The sequence below is a fragment of the Mus musculus genome, chromosome 8, assembly GCF_000001635.26.
Source record: "Mus musculus strain C57BL/6J chromosome 8, GRCm38.p6 C57BL/6J".
NCBI lineage: Eukaryota > Metazoa > Chordata > Mammalia > Rodentia > Muridae > Mus > Mus musculus.
In genome coordinates this window covers 83211812-83237153 of record NC_000074.6, presented here as the reverse complement: position 1 = coordinate 83237153, position 25342 = coordinate 83211812, and the positions used below count along the sequence as shown (strand labels likewise).

General features: G+C 44.4%; 1 protein-coding gene and 1 long non-coding RNA gene across 6 annotated transcripts in view; both read right to left on the bottom strand.

Annotated features, from left to right (window-relative positions):
* Window positions 1–25342, bottom strand: part of Tbc1d9 (TBC1 domain family, member 9) — a 107589-nt gene that overhangs the window by 35787 nt on the left and 46460 nt on the right. For 2 of the 3 annotated variants that reach the window (NM_001111304.1, XM_030243771.1), the window contains exons 3-6: window positions 15598–15716; window positions 3446–3674; window positions 2781–3042; window positions 435–642 (exon numbers count right to left, since the gene is read on the bottom strand). In NM_001111304.1, the coding sequence (NP_001104774.1) occupies window positions 435–642; window positions 2781–3042; window positions 3446–3674; window positions 15598–15716 (818 nt within the window). The remainder of the gene's footprint in view (window positions 1–434; window positions 643–2780; window positions 3043–3445; window positions 3675–15597; window positions 15717–25342) is intronic. The other variant, NM_027758.4, reaches the window with a different exon arrangement.
* Gm42027 lies at window positions 7158–14249 on the bottom strand. 3 transcript variants are annotated; one of them, XR_003947409.1, is made up of 3 exons: window positions 8253–14236; window positions 7883–8121; window positions 7158–7759 (listed from the first exon to the last, which is right to left on the bottom strand). It is a non-coding gene; the product is annotated as a predicted gene, 42027 (long non-coding RNA). The 3 variants fall into 3 exon arrangements; XR_003947408.1 differs by having other exon boundaries at window positions 7883–14249; XR_001778598.2 differs by having other exon boundaries at window positions 7997–14246.

The following is a 25342-nucleotide window of genomic DNA, read 5'->3' as shown; positions in this document are numbered from 1 at the left end:
ATGTTTTGTTTAAAGAAAAAGCCTTAGAAAGATGGCTTGGTGTGGGTAAGAGCACTTCATGTATATAAACACAAGGAGCAGGGTTTGAATGCCATGAACCCACATAAAGCTTGTGTTTATGCGGGCGCATCTGTCTGTAACCTTAGCACAGGGGACAGAGACAAGTGCATCTCAGGAACTGATTGGCTGCCAGTGTAGCTGAACTGGAGAGCTTCCGGTTTCGTGAGTGATCCTGCTTATAGCAGTCAAGAAGAGACAATGGAGGAAGCCAACGGACAGCAATGCTCTGGCCTCCACCTGTGGTCATGGTGCACGAACCAATACACACACACACACACACACACACACACACACACACACACGACCACCTGTAGGCATGTAGCACACACTGGCACAGTCTAAATAAAGAAAATCGATCCCAGGTTTCCACTTACTTCCCGGAGTGGAATTATGAGGCTGCAGAGGTTTTCCTCCTTGCTGGTAAAACAGATGTAATTAGTGGAGACGAACATCTGACCCAAAATGTGCATCTTGTTAAATGGAGTCCAGAGGGTGCAGTCAGTGTGCCCGTCTAGCTTTTCGTCTTTGGGCAGCCGGAAAAGGGCGCGGTATCGCTCGCTCTTCGCTCTGGCATCCAGATCACTGCAAGCCAATGACTGCTGTTCAGGTCACCAAGAAAGACGCAGCGATGCTTTTTAACTCCCACCATGGAGGGTTCCAGCCCTTGCCTCAGTCTTTCCCGACCCATTCCTCCCAGCCTTGGCTGTGTATTGGTGGAGCTTCAACCCCTGAGCACATAATTTTACTACAGTAAAATCTAGCCATTTTACAATTAATAACAGTAAATGTTGATTTTTTTTGTTTTGTTTTTAAAATCTGGGGCAAAATAGGTCTGAAAAAGGAAGCACATTCTCTTTCCAAATAATGCAAGGATTCTGAAAGAGGTCATTCAACTTTTATCCAGAGTCATTCTTGGAGATTCAACTTTTTTGTTTGGTTGGTTTTATTTATTTTGTTTTGTTTTCCCAAGACAGGGTTTCTCTGTGTAGCCCTGAAAGCTCTGTGCAGCATGAACAGCAAAAAAAAAAAAAAAAAAAAAAAAACCCTGTGGGGTGTCACTCTGCACCCTGAGCTACAGGGTGAAGAAACCTGGAACAGCACACTTCCAGACACAAAGGCCCTAGATCTCACCTGAGGCTTCGGCTGACTCCACTACTTCCCCTGATGACACGCTTCTCCTGCTCAGAACTCTCTATTCCACCCGTGCCCCACAGAAGGTCTAGTTCGCCCGTTGGCTTGGTTCCCCACGGACAGTGAACGCACAAGAGCCATAGCCTGACTCTGCTCTGCCTCTCTCATCGGCTCTGGAGCTGCACACAACGGCATAATTCACATCCTACAAAGATCCCATTTGGAAACCGCTTTCTTATCCTTCATCCTTAGGCTTCTTCATCACGGTACCTACCCTCCCCAACAAAGTTTTCCTCTCAGAGCCTTCCATCCAGTCCATGTTTTGTTGTACAGTCATTTCCCCCTGAATTTCTCCTAAAGGAGGAGGAAGACTCCTAAGACTCCGAAAGTAAACAGATCATATAGGATTCAGGAAGTAAACAAGACTTCCAGGCTCAGTAATCTTACAAGACACACACCATTCACCAGGCCCCTCCCAGGGTTATAGGAGCAGTAACAACACTAGAAGAGGGTGCTGTCCATCTGGCTGAGCTGCTGGGCCACACTGCAGGACATGCAAGCATCCTCTGGGGGTGCAGTCTCAGGAGGTGATGCCCATGCTGGGGTGAGTGTCCCAGTGACAAGCTAAAGCTCCTGTCAGGAACCCCAATAAACTAACTAGATCACTAAGCTTGGTTTGGGTGTCATTTCTTTGGTTTGTCGTTAGTGCCATATCTGGGATGAACAGCCAGTGTCCCTGTCTCTGTGGAAAAAGTCACAGAGCATCAAATATTTTCCGAACTCAAAACAAACCAAAAGCATCTCTTCTTTGTCAATCGCCTTCAATGTCTCCTCTGTTAATTGCTTTTTGAGTTTTACTAGGTATATAGTTCATTTAGGTAATGAATAAATCTGTTGTTCACTAGGAGGTCAAAACCGGAAAGAAACCCCAGAAGACATTCTAATGATGCACTTGTCTTTTCAGACTCCCATTCCCACCTGCATAGCAACACTTCCCACCTTTATGTGATTAGAGGAATAACCTCCATCCTGATGTCCTGTTAGCAACTCCACTCAACACCATCAAAACCAACCCCTCAGACGCTCTGGAATCAGTCTTCCTTGACTCATTTCCCATCTTAGGAAGGGCAATTCTGTGTCCGTGATCAACATCAAGAGGCTTTGGCTTTCCCTCGCCCCACCCTGGCTCTCACACACACCACACTTCCCTGCATCTCCTCATCCCACATCCTAGCCAATGACTGACTGCTCTTGGTGTTTTTCCCTTGGGTTTCCTCCATGTGATCCTTCTGCACCAAATGTGCACCTTCTATAACCCATGACCCCAGCTCAGAGCAGCTCCACTGAGGTCACCTGAGGTCAGTGTGAACCCACTGCACTCTGTCCTTAGGACTAGCAGAGATCTCACCACATGGTGGAGGAAATGGTCATGCCTATTTCTCTCACTGACTTGGCATGCCTCAGGCAGCCTTTCCCTGTTGTATCTACACTCAGGAAAGCGCTCATGAGCTGGAAGTTGGCCAGAGCTCAGTGCCCCAGGTGAATTGAAAGCTTTTCCATCCCTGAGTTCTAAAGGTTCTCTCACCCACCGTTTCAGAGCAGATACTTTTTTGGGAGATTTCTTCTTGAGTTTAGGCAGGGACCGGTCCTGTTCAAATCCTTCATTGTCCAAGAGCTGCCTCATGGCTATGTTGGCAAGCTGTTCCATCAGCTTGAACGTCTCATTGATGTTGAGGAACACGGAGAAGAAGTGCTCACTGGACCTTGTGCTCACTTTGATCATATCCGGCAGGAGCAGCGTGGCGTTCTTCTCCAGCTGAGTGATGTCCACCCACCGGATCACCAGCTTGGCTGAGCACGGGCAACAAGGGTGGGTCAGTACTTATGTCTTTCCAGATACAATAAGCTCACAACCCCACCACACAACCTGCCCAACTCTTTTGAGCTCCTGATCTGTTTTTATGGTCTCATTCGTTAGGTATAACTTGTATTACATGAACTCTGGGATCAGAATTATTAGACTTGAAGTCCCATCTACTGAGTCAACGGCACCTTTACTGAAACTCTAATACTCAATGGATAATTTGTTTGTAATTGCTGAATTGGACCTAATTGAATTCACTCATTAAACAGTTGGGAAACAGTCTTGACTCCCCTCTGTATTCATGGTTTTGCTATTCTGATTTGGTTTATGAGTTCATGGAAAACGTCAGCGGATTTTCCAAAGGTCTCAGTGAAACGATAGACCACTCACCTTCCCTCCCCATCAGGAAGGAAGAAAAACACAGGTGGTTGATGCTTAGGTACATCCAGCCCTGCCGAGGGACCCTCCCCTTCCAGTAGCTACATGAGTAATAGTTGACTAGTTTCTCTTCTTCAGGCATCCCAAACAGCCTGTGGAACTTCACGATGGCCTCTTTAAACTTCTCTGTATCCTCATCTTCTTTCACATCGTTGATTTTGTTATATTCTGCAATGATGCCCTAGTCGGGACAAAGCAAACAGACGGGGTTATGCCTGCAGCGGAACACAGAGGAGTGAAGCACCTCTTAAGACCAGATTTGTTTTAATGATTAATTCTCTTCAAAGGCAGCCAACCCATCAGATGCTAGGCTTCTCCATAGTACCAGGTTGGCCTGGAACTCAGCTATGCAGTCCAGCTTGGCTTTAGTTTCACTGTGATCCTCCTGGGTCAGCCACCCGGGGAGCCTCCATGCCTAGCCAATTAACCAGTAACATTTGTGCACTAAAAGACTGTCAAAGGATTTTATTACATGTCTATTGGTTATTTATTAATTTATGTTCACTAAAAGTTAAGTTGTTTTATTTTAAAATAAGGGAATAAAAGCATCTTGTCACTGAATGTTTACTAAACACATCAAGACAGAGTCAACTTCTAGCTTTTCCAAAAAACAAACAAACAAACAATCAAAAAAACAACAAAAAAACCAAACCAAAACAAAACAAAAAACCCCACTTTACCATAGTAGACCAAGGGAGGCAAGGCTGAATATAAGTCACTAACGGACATCTGTCCTGTGACCCAGTGCCTGAGGAGTTGTTTGAGCTGAAGGCAAATGAATATGAGAATGGAACTTTTAGACAAAAGACTTTTTGACAGATGCCCAGGAGATAAAATGTTTGCATTGAATGCGACTGGTTATGGTTTAAATATGCTTGGCCCAGGAAGTGGCACTATTAGGAAGTGTGGTCTTGTTGGAGTAGGTATGGCCTTTTTGATGGAAGTGTGTCACTGTAGGGTGGGCTTTGAGACCTTCATCCTAGCTGCCTGAGGACAGTCTGCTCCTATATGCCTTCCTGTTAGGATGTAGAAATCTCAGCTACCTGCACTCTGCTATGCTTCCCACCATGATGATAATGGACTGAACCTCTGAACCTGTAAGCCAGCCCCAATTAAATGTTCCAATATATGACCTTCGTCATGGTGTCTCTTCAGAGCAATAAAACCCTAAGACAATGGTCTAATCTAAATCTGTTATTGCATCATTCTGCTAGCCTGAGATGCCGTTTTTTTGTTGTTAGCCAGATCCTCTGTAATTTCCTAGGGACTGTCTTTGTGCATCTCTGTCAGAAGCAGCTCCCTTGGGCTGGAGGGATGGCTCGGTGGCTAAAGGCACTTGCTGCCAAATTTGATTTCCTGAGTTCAAACCCTAGGACCCATGCGGTAGAGGGAAGTTGTCCTCCAACTTCCACATGGGCACTATGGCACACATGACAATGCACATGTGTGAGGGTTTTCACACACGCACACACACACATATGTGCAAGAATATATATATATAAAGAAAAAACTCTCTCAGATTCCATGGTTGGCTTTGTAATTGTCAAGTCTGCCCTTAGCTCATATTCAGTTTCTCTGATCTCATTCTCATCGGGAATGGCAGCTGTGAACTCAGGTTCCACCGTGTCACTTGTACCTGTGGGAACTTGGGAAAACTTTGGGATTTTCCTAGACAGGACTGAGTCCTTCGGCATCCTTAGGATTAAAAACTTAACAGGATCGTTATATCTATAACACCTGGCCTTTGGGCTATCTATTGGGTTCTCATTCCTTCAATGCAGCCTGAATAGTACCCTCAAACATCTTCTTAAGACAAGTTTGGTGGTGGTCGTGGTGGCATAGCTGGATAGGGATTGCACAGAACGGACATGGAAACCAGCTGTCTCCACAGGCCCATTTCTGTAATGTTAGCTCCAAAATGATGGGGAGACAGGAGGATCCCTGGGCTTAACGGTCAGCCTGTTTAGTGGAATCATGGACCCCCAGATTTCTGTGAAAGATGTTGTTTCAAAAAATAAAGTAGAGAAGTGAGAAGCATATCCAGCATTACCCTCTGCCTCCACCCATGTAGACATCCCTACAAATACACCCTCCTCACAGGCGTGTGTGTGTGTGTGTGTGTGTGTGTGTTATGTGAGTGTGTGTTCCTCATGAACAACGGAGGAGCACACCCAGCATTACCCTCTGCCTCCACCCATGTAGACATCCCTACAAATACACCCTCCTCACAGATGTGTGTGTGTGTGTGTGTGTGTGTGTTATGTGAGTGTGTGTTCCTCATGAACAACGGAGGAGCACACCCAGCATTACCCTCTGCCTCCACCCATGTAGACATCCCTACAAATACACCCTCCTCACAGGCGTGTGTGTGTGTGTGTGTGTGTGTGTTGTGTGAGTGTGTGTTCCTCATGAACAACAGAGGAGCACACCCAGCATTACCCTCTGCCTCCACCCATGTAGACATCCCTACAAATACACCCTCCTCACAGGCGTGTGTGTGTGTGTGTGTGTGTGTTGTGTGAGTGTGTGTTCCTCATGAACAACAGAGGAGCACACCCAGCATTACCCTCTGCCTCCACCCATGTAGACATCCCTACAAATACACCCTCCTCACAGGCGTGTGTGTCTGTGTGTGTGTGTGTGTGTGTGTGTGTTGTGTGAGTGTGTGTTCCTCATGAACAACAGAGGAGCACACCCAGCATTACCCTCTGCCTCCACCCATGTAGACATCCCTACAAATACACCCTCCTCACAGGCGTGTGTGTGTGTGTGTGTGTGTGTTGTGTGAGTGTGTGTTCCTCATGAACAACAAAGGAGCACACCCAGCATTACCCTCTGCCTCTACCCATGTAGACATCCCTACAAATACACCCTCCTCACAGGCGTGTGTGTGTGTGTGTGTGTGTGTTATGTGAGTGTGTGTTCCTCATGAACAACAAAGGAGCACACCCAGCATTACCCTCTGCCTCCACCCATGTAGACATCCCTACAAATACACCCTCCTCACAGGCGTGTGTGTGTGTGTGTGTGTGTGTTATGTGAGTGTGTGTTCCTCATGAACAACAAAGGAGCACACCCAGCATTACCCTCTGCCTCCACCCATGTAGACATACCTACAAATACACCCTCCTCACAGGCGTGTGTGTGTGTGTGTGTGTGTGTGTGTTATGTGAGTGTGTGTTCCTCATGAACAACAGAGGAGCACACCCAGCATTACCCTCTGCCTCCACCCATGTAGACATCCCTACAAATACACCCTCCTCACAGAAGTGTGTGTGTGTGTGTTATGTGAGTGTGTGTTCCTCATGAACAACAGAGGAGCACACCCAGCATTACCCTCTGCCTCCACCCATGTAGACATCCCTACAAATACACCCTCCTCACAGACGTGTGTGTGTGTGTGTGTGTGTGTGTTGTGTGTGAGTGTGTGTGTTTGTATGTGTGTGTTCCTCATGAACAACGGAGGAGCACACCCAGCATTACCCTCTGCCTCCACCCATGTAGACATCCCTACAAATACACCTTCCTCACAGACGTGTGTGTGTGTGTGTGTGTGTGTGTTGTGTGAGTGTGTGTTCCTCATGAACAACAAAGGAGCACACCCAGCATTACCCTCTGCCTCCACCCATGTAGACATCCGTACAAATACACCCTCCTCACAGGCGTGTGTGTGTGTGTTCCTCATGAACAACAGAGGAGCACACCCAGCATTACCCTCTGCCTCCACCCATGTAGACATCCCTACAAATACACCCTCCTCACAGAAGTGTGTGTGTGTGTGTGTGTGTGTGTGTGTTGTGTGAGTGTGTGTTCCTCATGAACAACAAAGGAGCACACCCAGCATTACCCTCTGCCTCCACCCATGTAGACATCCCTACAAATACACCCTCCTCACAGAAGTGTGTGTGTGTGTGTGTGTGTTCCTCATGAACAACAGAGGAGCACACCCAGCATTACCCTCTGCCTCCACCCATGTAGACATCCCTACAAATACACCCTCCTCACAGACGTGTGTGTGTGTGTGTGTGTGTGTTGTGTGTGAGTGTGTGTGTTTGTATGTGTGTGTTCCTCATGAACAACGGAGGAGCACACCCAGCATTACCCTCTGCCTCCACCCATGTAGACATCCCTACAAATACACCCTCCTCACAGAAGTGTGTGTGTGTGTGTGTGTGTTATGTGAGTGTGTGTTCCTCATGAACAACAGAGGAGCACACCCAGCATTACCCTCTGCCTCCACCCATGTAGACATCCCTACAAATACACCTTCCTCACAGACGTGTGTGTGTGTGTGTGTGTTGTGTGAGTGTGTGTTCCTCATGAACAACAAAGGAGCACACCCAGCATTACCCTCTGCCTCCACCCATGTAGGCATCCGTACAAATACACCCTTCTCACAGGCGTGTGTGTGTGTGTGTGTGTGTGTGTTCCTCATGAACAACAGAGGAGCACACCCAGCATTACCCTCTGCCTCCACCCATGTAGACATCCCTACAAATACACCCTCCTCACAGAAGTGTGTGTGTGTGTGTGTGTGTTATGTGAGTGTGTGTTCCTCATGAACAACAGAGGAGCACACCCAGCATTACCCTCTGCCTCCACCCATGTAGACATCCCTACAAATACACCTTCCTCACAGACGTGTGTGTGTGTGTGTGTGTGTGTGTGTTGTGTGAGTGTGTGTTCCTCATGAACAACAAAGGAGCACACCCAGCATTACCCTCTGCCTCCACCCATGTAGACATCCCTACAAATACACCCTCCTCACAGACGTGTGTGTGTGTGTGTGTGTGTTCCTCATGAACAACAGAGGAGCACACCCAGCATTACCCTCTGCCTCCACCCATGTAGACATCCCTACAAATACACCCTCCTCACAGATGTGTGTGTGTGTGTGTTGTGTGAGTGTGTGTTCCTCATGAACAACAAAGGAGCACACCCAGCATTACCCTCTGCCTCCACCCATGTAGACATCCCTACAAATACACCCTCCTCACAGACGTGTGTGTGTGTGTGTGTGTGTGTGTTCCTCATGAACAACAGAGGAGCACACCCAGCATTACCCTCTGCCTCCACCCATGTAGACATCCCTACAAATACACCCTCCTCACAGACGTGTGTGTGTGTGTGTGTGTGTGTGTTATGTGAGTGTGTGTTCCTCATGAACAACAGAGGAGCACACCCAGCATTACCCTCTGCCTCCACCCATGTATACTGATTTTGGAAATGGGAGCAATGGCTCAGCAGCGAAGAGCACTTGTATCGCAGAGGACTGGGGTTCGAGTCCCAGAACCTTCATGGTGAATCACAACTATGCATAACTGCAATCCCAGGGGACCTAGCTTCCCCTCTGATCTCCACAGGCACCAGGACACACTAGCATATGCAAAAATAAAACTAATTAAGAAACCAATTTGTCTACATCATTTATTATTCATAACCTAAGTAGCTCACCACTCCTGTCACAGTACAAATACTGGGTCAAATTCAGTTTGAATCCAAATGACACTGTAACTTTTTCCTTCCTTGTGCAGTATCTGAATAATTTCCCATGGGGAAGTCTGCCCCAGCCAGCCTGAGGTACCTTCTGGGCCTACAGGTGTCCTTTATAACTCTCACCTCCTCTGTGGTCCCATCATCCTGAGAGTCCCTCTGTCTGTCACCACAGCAACTCCCCAAGTCTGGCTTAATTAATTTCTACCTCCCAGCCATGATTTCTTCCCTCACACACAGTACCAGTGATGGTGATTCTCTGCTTCCTATCCTGAAATCGTTTCCTGAATTTTATGTCCATTGCCATACCTTATGGCCTGCAGTGGCGGCCACTAGAGGTGGTGGCTGAAGGGAAAGCCTCAGTCTTCCAAACATTGCCATCACCATTCAAGTGACTGATCATCTTGGGCACAGAGCTAACAGCAAACAGCGGGATCCCCAGGTGAATGCAACCCTACACCTCATGTTCAGTATAGTCTACTTTCACGGGCACCCCTAGACCCTCAACACAGGCCAGGATTATCACAGTGGCTTCCTGGCAAGGTTCTCTCCCCACTCAGGTCGTTTTGTAAGAGCCGTGTTGTGAAACAGAGACTTGGTAACATTCCTACCTAAGCCTGTGCTGCAGCCACACCTTAGGATGTTTCCCTGCCCATTCTCTCCCTAGGCAGCCTTCCCTCCCTGTGAAACCAAGCAACTGTTGACTCCATCTAAACGCTCTCAGTTCTATACTCTTTCCATTTATGTCGGTGGACAGATTCAGCTTATATTTATATCATACTTATATATATTATATACATCAACCACTAAACCTGAGTTCCAACACTAACAATAGTGCCTTGAAACTTTACATATACCTAATGTCTAAAGGGTATTCAGTACAATATTCTTAATGGAGAATATGTTGTGTTCCCAAGTTAGAATATATTTGAGTATATCTTAGGGAGCCATATTTTGTTTTTTTTTTTTATTGTATGATACCAGTTGTGGATTGTGAAATCTGCATTGTTTCATTATGAGTTGACTCTTACGAAGTCAACTTCAGTTGTGCACTCATCCAGGGTAGCAGGATGACTGACATCTCAAGTAGCAACCCTTCTCCCTGGGAGACTATCTAAGATCAGATTGCTTTGCTCTGAGAGAACAGATATAGAGCTCCTGTCAGCCCAAGGAGGTGGACATAGGTTATTCTGGACATGAACAGGCTTCGGTAGAGTTACATGAGGGATGTCAGACAACCAGAGGCAGCCTGGGGGCATTGGATCATTGAGTGAAAAGAGTTCAGAAGGATCTTGATGAGTTTGAGGCCAGCCTGGGATACACAGTAACTTCTGGATCAACATATGCTACAGAGTTAAACCGTTTCCAATCCCTTTGCCCCTCAAAAACCCAATAAGAGAAGGAGAATAATACAGTAATGGGAAGCAGCGTCAGGGTTTCCTAGGCAACCACCTTGGCCTGGAATCATCCAGGAAACCTCAAGCAGGCTTGTATTTGTGGCTGATCTCTTACCAAAGTCAGGATAGGGAGAGCATTAAAACTAAGTGAGGTACACCAGACCATGGGTAAGGCCCTGTAATTACGGGCACAAAAACACTGTGCTAAATAACAACATCTAGAATATTCATTTAAATGTTTTAAAGTATGAATAGATTTATGAATATATGGAACTAAGAAATGGTAGCTTGAAACTTGACAGGGCCTAGTGTACATTCAGTAACAGACCGAATCAATGGCTCCCGCTTCCAACTTTCCCACCTTTAAGAAAAGACAGAGTCTGGAATGTCAAAGCTTTCCTTGGCTTTTGTGTGAATGTTCAGCCAGGAGGTCAGGTCAATGGAACACAGAGATGGAATATTTCTCTCCTCTAAGGTCTATGGGGGTCTACTTAATCTAAAACCACTCTGGTTCTAGGCAACGGCTCCTAACAACGTCAGAAATTCAATATATCTAACACGTTAGATGCCTAATGTTAATTTGTTAATTTAAATATGTAAAGGTATATTTAAAAAGTGAAATTAACTTGGTATACCTAAGGCTAGATATTGTGTATATGTCAGCACTTAGGAGGCAGAGACAGAAAGATCTCTGTGAGTTCAAGACCAGCCTTGTCTACATAGTAAGTCCCAGACACGCCAGAAATACAGACCTAGTCTCAAAACAAAACAAAACAAACCCACATAAAACAAAAAAAAACTTGGTTAACAATAATAAAATGTTTAGCTTCATAATCAAAGAAAAAAAAATTAAAACATTAAGATGTTAAACTTCAAGGCCATTTCAACAAAGGCTGGAGGGATTGGCTCAGGTTTAGTTCTCAGCATACACATCAGGTGACTCCTACCTGCCTGTGACTCAGCTCTACAGACACATGCACTCATGAGCACATACTACACACAGGCACAGCATGCATTCATGATTAAAACAATAAAATAAGCCTGGAAAAAGTCATATGAAAGCAATTACAAGATCCCGGTTTAACAGCATATACTTATGATCTGTTAAAATATTTTGAGTTATTAAAAATTTTTAATTATTCCGTCTATTAATCTCTTTCTATCCCCAAAAGTGACTGGAGAAATATAATTTGTGGCAAAAAAGTCATGTGAACAAAAGTTCACATCTTTATTTGTGTCTGGTTATCCCCCGCTAATTTAGAAGCTGAGGTAACTTCTAGGAAGGCAAAGTAAAGTCAATTATGGAGTTATCTTCTGTTAGTAAAACAACTATGATTGTATAGCTATGGTAGATACTGGCCAAGGCTGTAACAAAAGAGCAGATTCCTAGGAGCACAGGGTCCTATTATTATGATCACCATGTTGAACATCCAGAAAGAGGCTATACAGAATGCTATGTACGGCATTGAATTCCTCTCCCCTGCATGGTGATTACATTTATAATTTATTAAAGTTAATTAGATCTCATAACAAATAAGCCTGCTGGTTCCCTTAATTACTGGGCAATCTGTGAACCAGTAAGCCATTCATTTACACACGAACGACATTCTTTCACACATAATTGCATTAATGGGAATTCCCCCTCATAAACGGTTTCAGGGGAAATAAACCTGACATATTTAATATAGTGCAAAGAAAAAGTATTTGGTATGATTTGTCCTTCCTTTCTTCATTTGTTATCTAGCTACTGTCCCTCAGAGACTCCAGTGTCTTCCTCTATCTCTTTATTCATTAACCGGAGATGATGACAGCCTCAGAGGCAGGCAGGGCTGTGAGGTGGCTTGGTTGCCTCTGTTGTCCCATGTCTGTGTATCTTCTCCACCCCAGCTGCCTGAGCCCCTCATATTTGATGTAATTAGAACCTCTCCTGATCTCTGTATTCACATACATGAATATATATAGAAACCTAGTTTCATCAACACAATGTTCTCCATTATCTCTCTCTCTCTCTCTCTCTCTCTCTCTCTCTCTCTCTCACACACACACACACACACACACACACACACACACACACACACACACACACACACTAACTGGCCGTTCCCAATGCATTATCCCATCCCTTTCTTAGGTCTCTTCTAGTCTCTAATAGGGAATCCTAAACAGAGAGTGTGTATTCATTCTGAAGGAAGGCTGAGCCTGAGGAGCAGGCATGGGTGACTGTATGCGCTTTTCTTCAGTCTGTTGTCAGAGTTGTATACAGCCATGTCCAATCAGCTCCCCTCTTCAAACACCTCTGACCCTGCTTCCATTATTCTTAGCAATGGAACACTTTAGTCAAATAGAAGAAAGAGAACATGGACCACTCTAGGGATTTTATGAGTAGTATTCTGTCAGACCACTTCCTAGAATCCTCCTTACTCTGGGTCTAAAAAGATTTGATTGTTTTTTAAACCACGTCTAAAAACACATTTGCTAAGACAGAAAAAATTGACCATTTTGAGAGCCTCTCCTGATGCATAAAGAAAGTCACCTTATAACCTTGCATGGCAAAAATTATGGTGAGCAAAATTGGCTGACAAATGACAAACAGGATAAATACCTACGGCACATGTGTGTCACCAACAGAAGCAAAATGGCCTTTTGATAAAAATAACTATTATATTAACGTAAGAGGGGGCTGGAAAGATAGCTCCTCCAGTAAAGTGCCGAAATTCAACCCCTAGAACCCAGTAAGACAAAGTTGAGCATGGGGCAGCAGCATGCCTGCAATCCCAGAGCTGTGGGACCAGAGTCAGGTGGATCCCCCAGAGCTCGAAGCTTAGTGTGCACCTAAGTCCCTGGCCAGAGACAGTGTGGTCTTTAAAAAACAAACAAACAAAAGGGGTCGACGACACTTGAGGAATGAATGACCCTAAAATATCCTTTGGCCTACACACACACACACACACACACACACACACACACACCACACACCATAAAAATTCAAGAAAAGTGAGACCCCCAAATCCTATGAAAGATAAAGAAGAGATACACACAGCAGTGTATAGATACAAACTGTGGCCCTTAACCATGGGAAACATGACCCATGTTCTCTTACAAAGGCGTCAAGCACCAGGGAAGCCATCTTCCTCTACTGTAAGGTGAGCAGGAGTTGGGAAGCTGGAGAATCGACACTACTGGAGTTGCTGTGGGAAGATGGTGCCGGCACACATGCCAATGGGAGTATTAAATGATACTGTGCCCTCCAGAGGAACTGAATAGTTAGAAAGACAGCACACACATTATCCTTCCATCCGGCAGTTCTTGTGCAAGTTCACCCTAAAGATACAACCTCAGTCATATGCAAACACAAGTCCATGCAGAATAAATGTAGCAGAATTATAGATGCAAAATGTTGGAAGGGATCTAAATATCCAAGCACAGGTAGTGACTGAGCCAATTTCAGCACACACACCAAATACAGAGAACAAGAATGAGGAGATGAAGGAATCTGTGGATATAAGTGAAGGAATAGTAGTCTGTTGATGTCAATTTTCGGGCAGGAGAGATGGCTCAGGGATTAAGAGCACTGACTGCTCTTCCAGAGGTCCTGAGTTCAATTCCCAGCAAGCACAGAGTGGCTCACAACCATCTGTAATGGGATCCAACGCCCTCTTCTGGTGTGTCTGAGGACAGTGATGATGCCAACTGTCTTAATAAAACCGCTGCTTGCAAACTATCACATTGAAGAACTATTCAGATTTTTAAAAGTCAGTAATGGATACTATACCAACAGGGAACTTTTGACAAAAAAAGAGGGGTAGTATTTGTGGTTTAAAATATTTTCCTAGGGCTGGAAAGATGGCTCAGAGGTTAGTAATACTGACTGTTCTTCCAGAGGTCCTGAGTTCAATTCTAGCAATCACATGGTGGCTCACACCTATCTGTAAAATGATCAGATACCCTCTTCTGGTGTGTCTGAATAAAGGTAGAATGCACTTATATGCATAAAATAAATAATTCTTAAAAAGATAAAATTTTCCTATAAAATATTATTATTTGTAAACATAAACGTATGAATTCTACAGCAGAAAAAAGTGGCCAATGCTTTGAATGGATTTGTAATGCTGGCGAGAGGCGGGCGAGCATGATGTGCTTCAGGGCACTACAGGATGAGGACAACACAAGATTGCTTGCGTAAGTTTGTCTAGGAGGCAAGACTTGAATCTGATCACAGAGAGACATCTGACAGAACCCCAAATTACATATCCTTCTATGAAAACTAGAAGTGCACACTTTAACAACATTAATGTCCTGACACATAAGGGAAGGCTGTGGAAATATTCCAGACTGAAGGAGATTAAAGAGATGCAAGCTAAATTCAGTTCCCTCCTAGACAGAAAAAAACCAAAGCTATCAAGGGTCTATTCAACCCCATTTAGATTAGAATATATGGGCCTGGGGACATGGCTCGGTGGTTTAGAGCACTGTCTGCTCTTGCCGAAGACCCAGTTTGGTTCTTAGCCCTCACACAGGAGCTTAAAGCACCTGTGACTCCAGTTCCTGGGGCCCCAATGCTCTCTTTTGACCTTGGAGGGCATCAGGCACACACATGGAGCACATGCACACATGCAAGCAAGACACATATGCATAAGATAAATAATGCTATTTTTAAGTTAGCATATATGCTAAACATTAAAGCAATGTAATAATGATAGTTACATTCATTGCTAAATAATGTTAAGTTTATTTATTTTTTCATCAAATATCACTATTAGAAAACATACACTGAAGGATTTAAGAGGAAGCTCCTCTCAAATGTCAGCCTTGACAATACTGAACATGAGACTGGAGAGATGGCTAGCGGTTGGGAGCACTGACTGCTCTTCCAGAGGTCCCGAGTTCAAATCCCAGCAACCACATGGTGGCTCATCTGTGATGGGATCTGATGCCTTCTTCTGGGGTGTCTGAAGACAGTGACTGTGTACTCACATACATAAAATAAATAAAAAATTTTAAAAATCCTAAGCAAATAGGGTGGAATGTTAGTTAAGACTGAGCAAAAGGCACACAGGTGGGTTATATATAGTTCTTATTTTTGCGAAATTTCTATAAATTTTAGATTTTTCTAGTTATCTGTTTTAAGAACATTTTTAATCCCTTGAGAATTTTATACATGCACACTACATATTTCAATAATATTCATCCAAAACAAAAGGAAAACACTATTACCTGTATTTTCCCTCTTACAAATGTGGTGACGTCATTCTCATTCTCAAAGATGGAGAGTGTCTGCAGTAGGTTCTGTTCAAGCCATTCCCAGTGCTCAGTAACCTCCTTCCTGGAGCCACCTGCATGAACGCAGAGGGGACAGCAGCGGATGTCAAGTTTCTTGCCAAATACACTAAGAACCAAGCTTAGTTCACCAGCTTTCAACACCAGCAAAGGAGACTGTTTGCCGTTCCCAGAGTTCTGACTATAAGCCTCCAGAGAAGACACACACAAGATGACACCCAAGAGCAAGTCCTGTGTTCTAGATTATTTGAACTAGGTCAGTTCAGAAGCTGAGATTGGTTCAGAGTTGACATGGGTCAGTGTATAACGTAGGTCCATATCCTTCATGGGCCTTTATGAGCTTGGAATTTAGCTCTTTTCTTCTCTCTTCTAGAGTGTGCAGTTTACAGGGTGACATAGATCTTGTCATAATGTGAGCTTTCTGTGGGTGAGCACCACCCCTGGGTGAGCTGTGGTGTGCCCATGGAGATGATATGGAGCCATCTCACATAATGAGCCTTGTTCAATTATGAATGAGATGTGAAAGTGGATCGTTGGTAGAAGACTGCCTCCCTATGCAGCTGCCTTGAAACACAGAGATGAGGTCATACTGTAGCTTCCAACCGAGTCACTACATTTCTGTCAGTTGCTAAGAAACACATGTCACCTCACTTGGAAACCTCTAAATTAGCCATCCTAGGCTTGTAATATATGTAACTACGCTGCAGGGCATAACAGGATGGCTGTCAGGATGAGGTTAGGCAATGGGAGGATAAGCTCCCTTTATCATGATCTTATGGTGGGAAAAGCTTTATAGATGAACTACCCACAGTCACACTGAGGAGAGAGCCCATGGTTTCACTGATTCTTTGGGTGTTGCCTATGATTCCCAAGTTATCTTTTAATTGAGATCTCAAGAACGCCCATTTTCTCCATTCTTTGTCACAAGTCATTCAAGATATCACAAGCTGGTTTCCAACAAAGAAAGGTGAGGGATGTGATGGTATCAGCAACTGAACTCAGATCTCTTGTCTCCGAACTAAAATATCTTTGACACTGACAGGCATGCTCAGGGACTTCAGGACCACTGTGGGAAGAAAGACAAAAAGGGAACCCAAGCTCAAGCTATTCTACTTTGGGAATAGATACCAAAATGGCTGATAACAGATGCGTATATAGGGCTGTTGTGTGTGTTCAGCTAACACCTACAAGGTGCAATCCCAAGAACTGCAGTAAACAATAAAATTGTAAGAAGGATGCTCTCATACAGGGAAATGAGAAGGTTTCTCAGCAGAGCAGTTGTTTGGGACCCAAAAGAACAGATCTTTTGCTTCATATGCATTTTCCATGGCTCTGGGCCATGGGCAAATCCTTGGTGACCACAAAATGCTGTGGAAATACCTGGAACTCAGATTAACCTGGGACCCTCCACTTAGCTAGCATTACTTGGCTAGCTTTAGACAGTTTTTAAAATCCATCTCAAATTCTCTGCATTTGAAATGGACACAGATGAGCAACAAAGGCACCTCCTTCCCACCTCAGACTAACCCTGTGGAAACCTCATGGGAGAGAGTCTAACACACAGGTTAGAACTCAGGGAGTCTTTCCAACTCAAAATGCAATGATTATTTGGAATAATTAGGAAACTAATCAAGTTGAGTTTGACAGAGAATTTTTAGCCCTTTGGAGTAATAAATTTAAATAGTAATGGAATTTTTCTTTAAAAAGGTTTAAAACAAACCCCTGGGCCTCCCACACTCTGGCTATTCTTCAGATTGCATGAATTTCTCACTGCAAACCTGAGCCCGTCTTTGTCAAGGTCACCAATCCCATGAGCTGTAGATGTTACGGTATCCAGGGCACCTTGCAGGGTGAGTGCCAACCAAGTGCCCGCCATCCCACAGCTCCATCTGTGCTTGTTGGCATGGGCAGATACAATGAACCTTAGAAAAGAGGCCCACGGAGAGATGCACAGGATTACAGAGCTGCTTCTCATCCACACTGTACGGCCCGTAGCCTCTGCCTTTTGCCTCCTATGTACTTCATCTTATGACCACCATGAATGTGCCAGAAGCCGGCTGTGGTTTGGTAATGGAGGTCTGCTTCTTGAATGCTTATTACCGAAATCTGCCCTTTGCAAAGCAAAGCAAAGCAAAGCAAAGCAAAGCAAAGCAAAGCAAAGCAAAGCAAAGCAAAGCAAAGCAAAGCAAAGCAAAGCAAAGCAAAGCAAAGCAAAGCAAAGCAAAGCAAAGCAAAACAATCACACTATGACTTTTATTCTCTGTCTGTCTGTCTGTCTGTCTGTCTGTCTGTCTGTCTGTCTGTCTCTCTCTGTGTGTGTGTGTGTGTGTGTGTGTGTGTGTGTGTGAGAGAGAGAGAGAGAGAGAGAGAGAGAGAGAGAGAGAGAGAGAGAGAGAGAGAGAGAGAGAGAAGTCAACTACACACACCTCTGATGCCATCTAAATTAGTTTTGAGATAGGGTCTCTTGTTGACCTGGAAGAAACTTCCTCTTCCTATTGGAGTGATAAAACTTGAAACTTGAGGGAGAGGGCTTATTCTGGTCCACAGTTCAAGGGCCCAGTAACACACGGCAGGGAAATCAAGGTATCAAGGTCACAGGAGCTTGAAGCAAGTTGATCTGAGTCCCATCAATAGTCTGAAACAGGGGGATGGATGCAGGACTGTGACCCCATTCCCTTTCTCTATTTACACAGCCCAGAATCTCAGCTAGGGAACTGTGCCACCCATAGTGGGTGGGGTCTCTCGTTACAATTAAAATAATCCAGAGAGCCCCATACATGTGTACCCAGAGACCCATCTCCCAGGCCATTCTGGAGCTTCTCACGCTGTCAAGTTGACAGTAAATATGACATATCAGGACTAAGCAATGAGGCTAGGCTGCGGTTCTCCTCTTTCCCACCCTGGGATTACAGGTACATGCCACCACACCTAGTTTTAATCCCATGGATACTAGGGGTTAAATCCATGTCATCAGGCTTGTGCAGTAAGCATTTTATTGACTGGATTATCTCCTCAGCTCAGTAGTTAGACTCCCTGTTACACCTACATGATCCAACCTATTGGCTCTGCTTAACCCCAGTACTCCTTGGTTATCATGGGTTGAACACACTTATCAGGTTTAAGGTTTAGAACAGAACAGATGCATCTTAGCTTTGCACTGTTTTAGACTGCTTTCTTTCTTATTCTTTTTTCTCTCTTTCTTTCTTTTGTTGTTTGTTTATTTGTTTGTTTGTTTAAAGAGAATGTTTCTTTGTTTTCACTCTTGCTGTCCTGGAACTCACTCTGTACACAAGGCTGGCCTCAAACTCACAGAGATCTGCCTGCCTCTGTCTTCCCAGCGCTGGGATTAAAGGCATGTGCTACCACCACCTGGCTTCCATATTTTCTCTATCCAGAGCTATGCATATCTAACTCTACCACACCCATACCTACAGTAGGAATAGCGTGTGCATGCACACATTAACTTGACAAACATCTACTCTTCCCCCATGGTGCATTGCCATCCCTGCTTAAAGCCAGATCTCAAGCATGGTTGCACATGTTTATAATCCCAACACTTGTGAGGCTCAGGCAGGAGGATTGTAGTGAGTTTGAGGCCAGCCTGGACTACACAGTAAGACTGTCTTGAAAAGTGTGTTTATGTGTATGTGTGATGGCTCAGCAGATAATGTCACTTGCCAAGCCTGATGACCTAAATTCAATCCCTAGGATCCACAAGCTGAAAGGAGAAAACCCACTCCCACAGGTTGTCCTCTGATTGTGACACACACCCACGACACTCTCATGCCCGGTAATCACAGTACTGTTTGAAGGAACCTGACAGGAAGCCCTTTCACCATGACTGTCATGACCTGGTCTATTCATGGAACAGTTTGTGCAAGATTGTGTATTAACTCAGTCAGTAGAGCTTGAGACTCTTAATCTCAGGGTCGTGGGTTTGTGCCCCACCTTAGGCACCACCTGTTGCTGGAAATATTAAAATGAACAGCGAGTTCCCACTCAGCCACAGTAGTCTCGCAGGCCAGTTCTTATCTCGTGGAGACTCTCTGACCCAGAGCTCCAAAATCTCTCCATCCAGATCACTCAGTTCCCACTGGTGGGCTGCTACCACGCCAGCCCCATGCTTCAAATCTCCCACAGCCTTTGTGGTGCACCTCTGACAAACCCACGCTTTGCTGCCATACCTTTCTCTCTTGAACCCAGTCGAACCGCTGCGTGAAGGAAAACACCACACAGACTTAGTTCAGAAACAGAAGTGAAAGAAAGGGTTTGGCTGTTAGTTTTCTGGAAAGATCCCACTTACTGAAATAGAGCAAGGAAAAAACAAGCTGAGTTGTCTGGACTAAGCTAGAAAAACAAAGAAAGCCAGAGTTGGCGGTGAAGGTCACCCAGAGAGCTCTGCTAAGAAAAAACAAGGCCCACACTTGATGTCCTTCAGGTTGATTAGACACTGGCTTTTGAAAGATGAGAAGCTGTGTTTTTAGAGGATTTGTGGACAGTCACCAGGAGATCTCATACATGTGTCACACATGCTATGTATGACAATAACAGAAAACACAGAGTCATTGTGGTCTGATGTCTCACCCAGCCTAAAATGTATCTTCAAGTCCATGGTGTGTACTTGAAATTAGAAGAAATTTGAAGACAGACCTGCAGAGTGAATTTATGCTGCCTGATCTCTAAGGGTTAAAAACAAAGGTTTAAGGCCCCGTGGATCGATGTCCAATGGCTACCTCCGGTGCAATACTAACATAATGCACGTTGGACTTTGGTCTGGAGACAGACTATAGCACTGCCCTGAAATTTTCTCACTGTTAGGGTGTGTGGGAAGAGACTGAGCGAGAATAAGTTAGTCTGCATAATAAAACAAACAAGCAAACAGCAACAGAGCAGAAAACAAAGCCCACTAAACCTTCGAGAGCCTGAAAATACTGTGGGTTTTCAGAAGCAAAACAGGCTGAGTAGATCTCTGCTTTATTTCAGCCTTCAAATATACAGCATTCAGTTACTCAAATAAAAGAAAACCAACAAAGACATCCCTTGTGGTTTTCTCCAAAATGCAACCATACACAAAAGGTTTAAGGTTAACCCGCAAATGAAGGCAAGAGAAACACCCAGTGCCCTGAACACCGAGGTGCCTGTGGCCGGCTATCACTGTGTCCTTCTCTCTCCAGTTAAGAGATGCTGTTATGTAGAGTGAGCTGGCTTCATGCTCAGTACATCAGTACCCACTCAGTACATCAGTACACACTCAAGGGGGACCTCAAGTGACACACTTATACCTCAGCACCTGGAAAAAGACAAACTTGTATTTGTCCTTGTATGGGAAAGGGACAAACTTGTATTTGGAGGACTAGGCAAAGGCAAAACACACACACACACACACACACACACACACACACATTGTTGTGACTTGAAATGTTCAGAAGTCTACCTTCTCAAAACCCGCATCTAATCAGAGCTATCACCATAAACAATGTAAAGAAACGTGAAAGACAGCATTCTGCTACTTGCACTCCCCAATGCCAGGCTAGAGCAGAGTTGGCCCAGGAAGCAAAACCATAATAATCCTCTATAGATGAGGAAGCAGGACCTCTCACATCGCTATGTATCGGATCCAGACTTTCTGGCTCTTAAACCCATGTCCATATTTGCTGGTCACTGCCATCCTTCCTTCCCCTACTTCACAAGTATAGGTCTCCGGGGTCATACGGACAAAGGTCAGACTCTGCAGGGTCATAAGGACCCAGGCTATTGAAAGTCACTATTACGTGATATCTCCTACTATCAAGGACTAGAATGCAGATGGGATGCTGGGGGATGTAAGAAGCCTCTTGGTGCTTCAGGTTTCTCCTCTGTGCTACATAGGCAATGACACTTGCTGTATTAGTTTGTGCTAGAGACTCAGCACGACAGCACTTGGCACATCTAGCACGGACCTAGAGCACAGAAAGCCCTGTAGAGTTTCTTTGCTAGGACTGTCACAACAGCAGCAGAGTACCAAACTTTACCTTGAGGCAGGACTCAGAAAATATTTCTAACTTCTGGCCCGAGGACACAAAGATACCAGCTGCCTGACCTCTGCCCAGTCACGTGCCCTCTGCAGGTCTCTGGTGCTCTTGGCACCCCGACGTCTGTGCCCAGATCACCACAGGAAAGCATTCTGTGAAACTCCTTGAGCACAGGCCACAAGCTGCTTTCATAACTGCTTCTAATCTCTCACAGGTCCTAACAACATGCTTGTCACACTGTAATCACTTGGAGACAAGAGAGCTCCAGGGAGCCTGTCTGGCTTTGGCAGTAAAGATAAGGGGCTGGTGTCCTTTACTAAGTGCCAAAAACACCTAATGGTGGGAGTGTATGTTCTTATCTTTCTGGAAGACAATTAGGGGGCAGATATTAGACATTCTTTCTTAAACACCTCGTCTCTGAGTGTGTGTGTGTGTGGGGGGGGGCTGGGAGGCACTAGTCATGTGTGACAAGTATATATAAGGAGGTTAGAATTGGTATTTTCCTTCCACTGTGTGTGTCCCTGAAATCTAACTGAGGTCACCTGGCTCAGCAGAAAATGCCTTTACTCAGTGAGCCAGTGTGGGTAGTCTTTGACTACCAGTATCTATTTCTATAAATTTATCCTAAGGTGATGTCCAGAGGTTTAGCTAAGACAACTACTCACTGATAGCAGGGTGTTCAAAATACAGTTGCAAAGCAAACAGCCTTAGATGTTTTAAGGAGAGTGTAATGGCAAGTTGAATTATGTTGTATGCCCAACAAATCAGTACCTATTAATATTAGTTTTGCAAACCCTTTTATTTGTATAGAAATTGTTTTCAATGCTATACTTTGATTTTCATTTGCTTTAAAATACTTATATGTACACATATGTTTTATATAATACATAGTATACACACATATAAATGTATATAGTACATATACATTGTACATATATTTACCTATAAATGAAAATATAGACAAAGTATGTAAAGTGTGCATCTATATTCTCAGGCTTGAGAGCATTTGATGACTTCTGATATGCTACTACAGCTTTGTCCTTTTTAATGTTCTTTTCTTATCTATATTTTATTATTTTGCAAAGAATATATATTAATTAAAGAAAAAAGAAAAAATTTCCTTTAAGTTATTGTGTTCCCAAAGATATAAGACCGGTTCTTGAGGGCTGGGTGGTTATGTTTTTTGTTTTGCTTTGAGGTATGAGGACTCGAGTTCAGTCTCCTGGACCCACACGGCAGAAGCTGGGCACGGTGGTACAAGGCTGGAATCGCTGCACTGGGAAGACAGGTACATTTGTGAGGCTCACTGGCCAGCCAGCGTAGCTTACTGGTGAGCCTCAGGCTAATGAGAAACATGGCCACAGAAAGCAAGGTTAAAAACACTTAAGCAATGACAATTAGCTTAAGTGAATAGCTCTCACATTCATGATATGTATGCACATCATCACACACATGTACCTGCACACACATGAAAATTCACATACATGCATACACATAAGAACATCTTTGAACTACACAGACTGAAACAATGGTTCTAAAAATGCTTTTCAACTTCCACATGTTCTATCTCACCTAGAAGGACAATTAATAAGCTGACATTTTTTGGTCTACCGTAGGGAATGACTAGAAGCAGAACCATTAGCAATGCTTGGTTACTCTCTGGGTCTTATAAAACTACTGGCTAAAAGAATGTGTAATCATGAAGCCAGCATGGTGCCCCTGACATGGTGCCAGACAGAGCACAGGGGCATGACAATGAGTGTTGAGCTCTATGTACATAAGGAGCTATAACTGGGAATGTGAACACTGCCCCTCCCTGCCCTCCTAAAACATGGTGGTTGACGAAATGATGGCTGGTGGCCCCGTCAGTTCTGAAACCAAATGGTTGAAAAGACCCTGATGAGATTCTGAGTTGGCAAAACAAAGTTAGACCAAATCAATGGGCAACCAAGCCAAGGCCCTGTTCAGACTGTGTAATAGGAGTGGTGTCCATCAAACAGTGCAGCTGACAATGCTCCCGGTAAGGTAATTACCATGTTAGCAATAAGCTACACTTATCCACAGGTCCAGAAAATTCCTCTTGTCTGGGAGTCTGACTCTAATCTAAGGCAAACCACATACCAGGACTTACAGTTGAGAGTCCTGCGGATCTACAGAGGTGGGCCATGGATGGCTGACATGGGTGACTGATGCTCTCCTAATTCAGCTCACTCTCATAGATAATTTACAGTGTCACATAGGACAAAGCTTTGTGATTTTTACGGCTTTCCAAGGAACCTGTCTTAGTTAGAGTTTTATTGCTGCGAAGAGACTCCATGTCCATGAAAACTCTTATAAAGAAAAACATTTAGTTGGAGCTGGCTTACAGTTTCAGAGGTTCAGTCCATTATCATCATGGTGAGAAGCATGGCAGTGTGCAGGGAATTCTACATCTTCATCCGTAGGCTTGGGCATATTAGACCTCAAAGCCCTCCCCCACAGTGACACACTTCCTCCAACAAGGCCATACCTCCTAATGGTGCCACTCCCAATGGGCCAAGCATTCAAACACATGAGTCTATGGGGAGCCATTCCTATTGAAACCACCATAGAACCCAATTTTCTCTTGAAGTTTCCTGTACAATAATTTGTGAAATACACATAAACTTAAAAACCTCTGACATATTTCCCTACCAATTACCAACTTTACACTTTAACATTAAGATTATAAACAGAAAGGTTAGCACACCGAGGAAATGTTTGTGGGGGTAAGAGCTTCTATTTTTAAAATTAGTAATTCCTATTTCAAACTCAAGTTGGAATGAATCGAAAAATCATTAAGAAAGAATAATTAGGTGGGTGGATGGGACTTTGTAATGCTCTTCACTTCCTTGGAGTGTTCTGTAAGGAAATTCTGGATGATCTCTATGGGTAATCAATATACATAAAAGATGAAGCTATCCTAGATGTATTACAATGAGATCATGCAGTTGTGACAGACACTACTTACTAGAAAAGTGGAGGTGCATCTTTTGGGGGTATAAATTATGCCACCGCCAGTTACAGCCTACTGTTCCTTAGCCTTGGCTCAGCAGATAATTAGGGAACAACTCAGCTTTGTAGAGCTAGGTTCCACCCCATGTGAGTGTTCATGGAAGCACTGCTCTGTGGAATGGCCATGCCCCAAAACCAACAGAATGAAAAGCATTGATGTTAGGTAATCAACAGGAAAGGGGATGACACAAGGCATCTCTCACATTACTGAAACCTGACTTGGGAGACAAGCTGCCCTGAAGGTTGCAAAGGGATCCAAGAGCCCCGAGGACTCCTGTTTCTGCAGGGTCCCTAAATCAGCCAGGAGGCAGTGAGTGAGGAGGCAACAAGAGAGTCACATCCTCATCAGCCTCATAAAGTCAAGGGCTATAGTGGCTCTCCATCATCTTTAATGTCCTTTCTAGGTTTTAGTTTGTGTGTGTGTGTGTGTGTGTGTGTGTGTGTGTGTGTGTGTGTGTGTGTGTGTGTGTGATGAGCATAGTCATGTGGATAGAGGTGTACACATATACACAGATGCATGTCTAAGTATGTGTGCACAGGCAGAGTACAGCCTCAGGTACTGTGCCCCAGGGGCTGCTCTCACTGGTCTTGAGCAGCCAAGGAGGAGTGACCCCCAGGGATCCACCTGCCTCTCCATC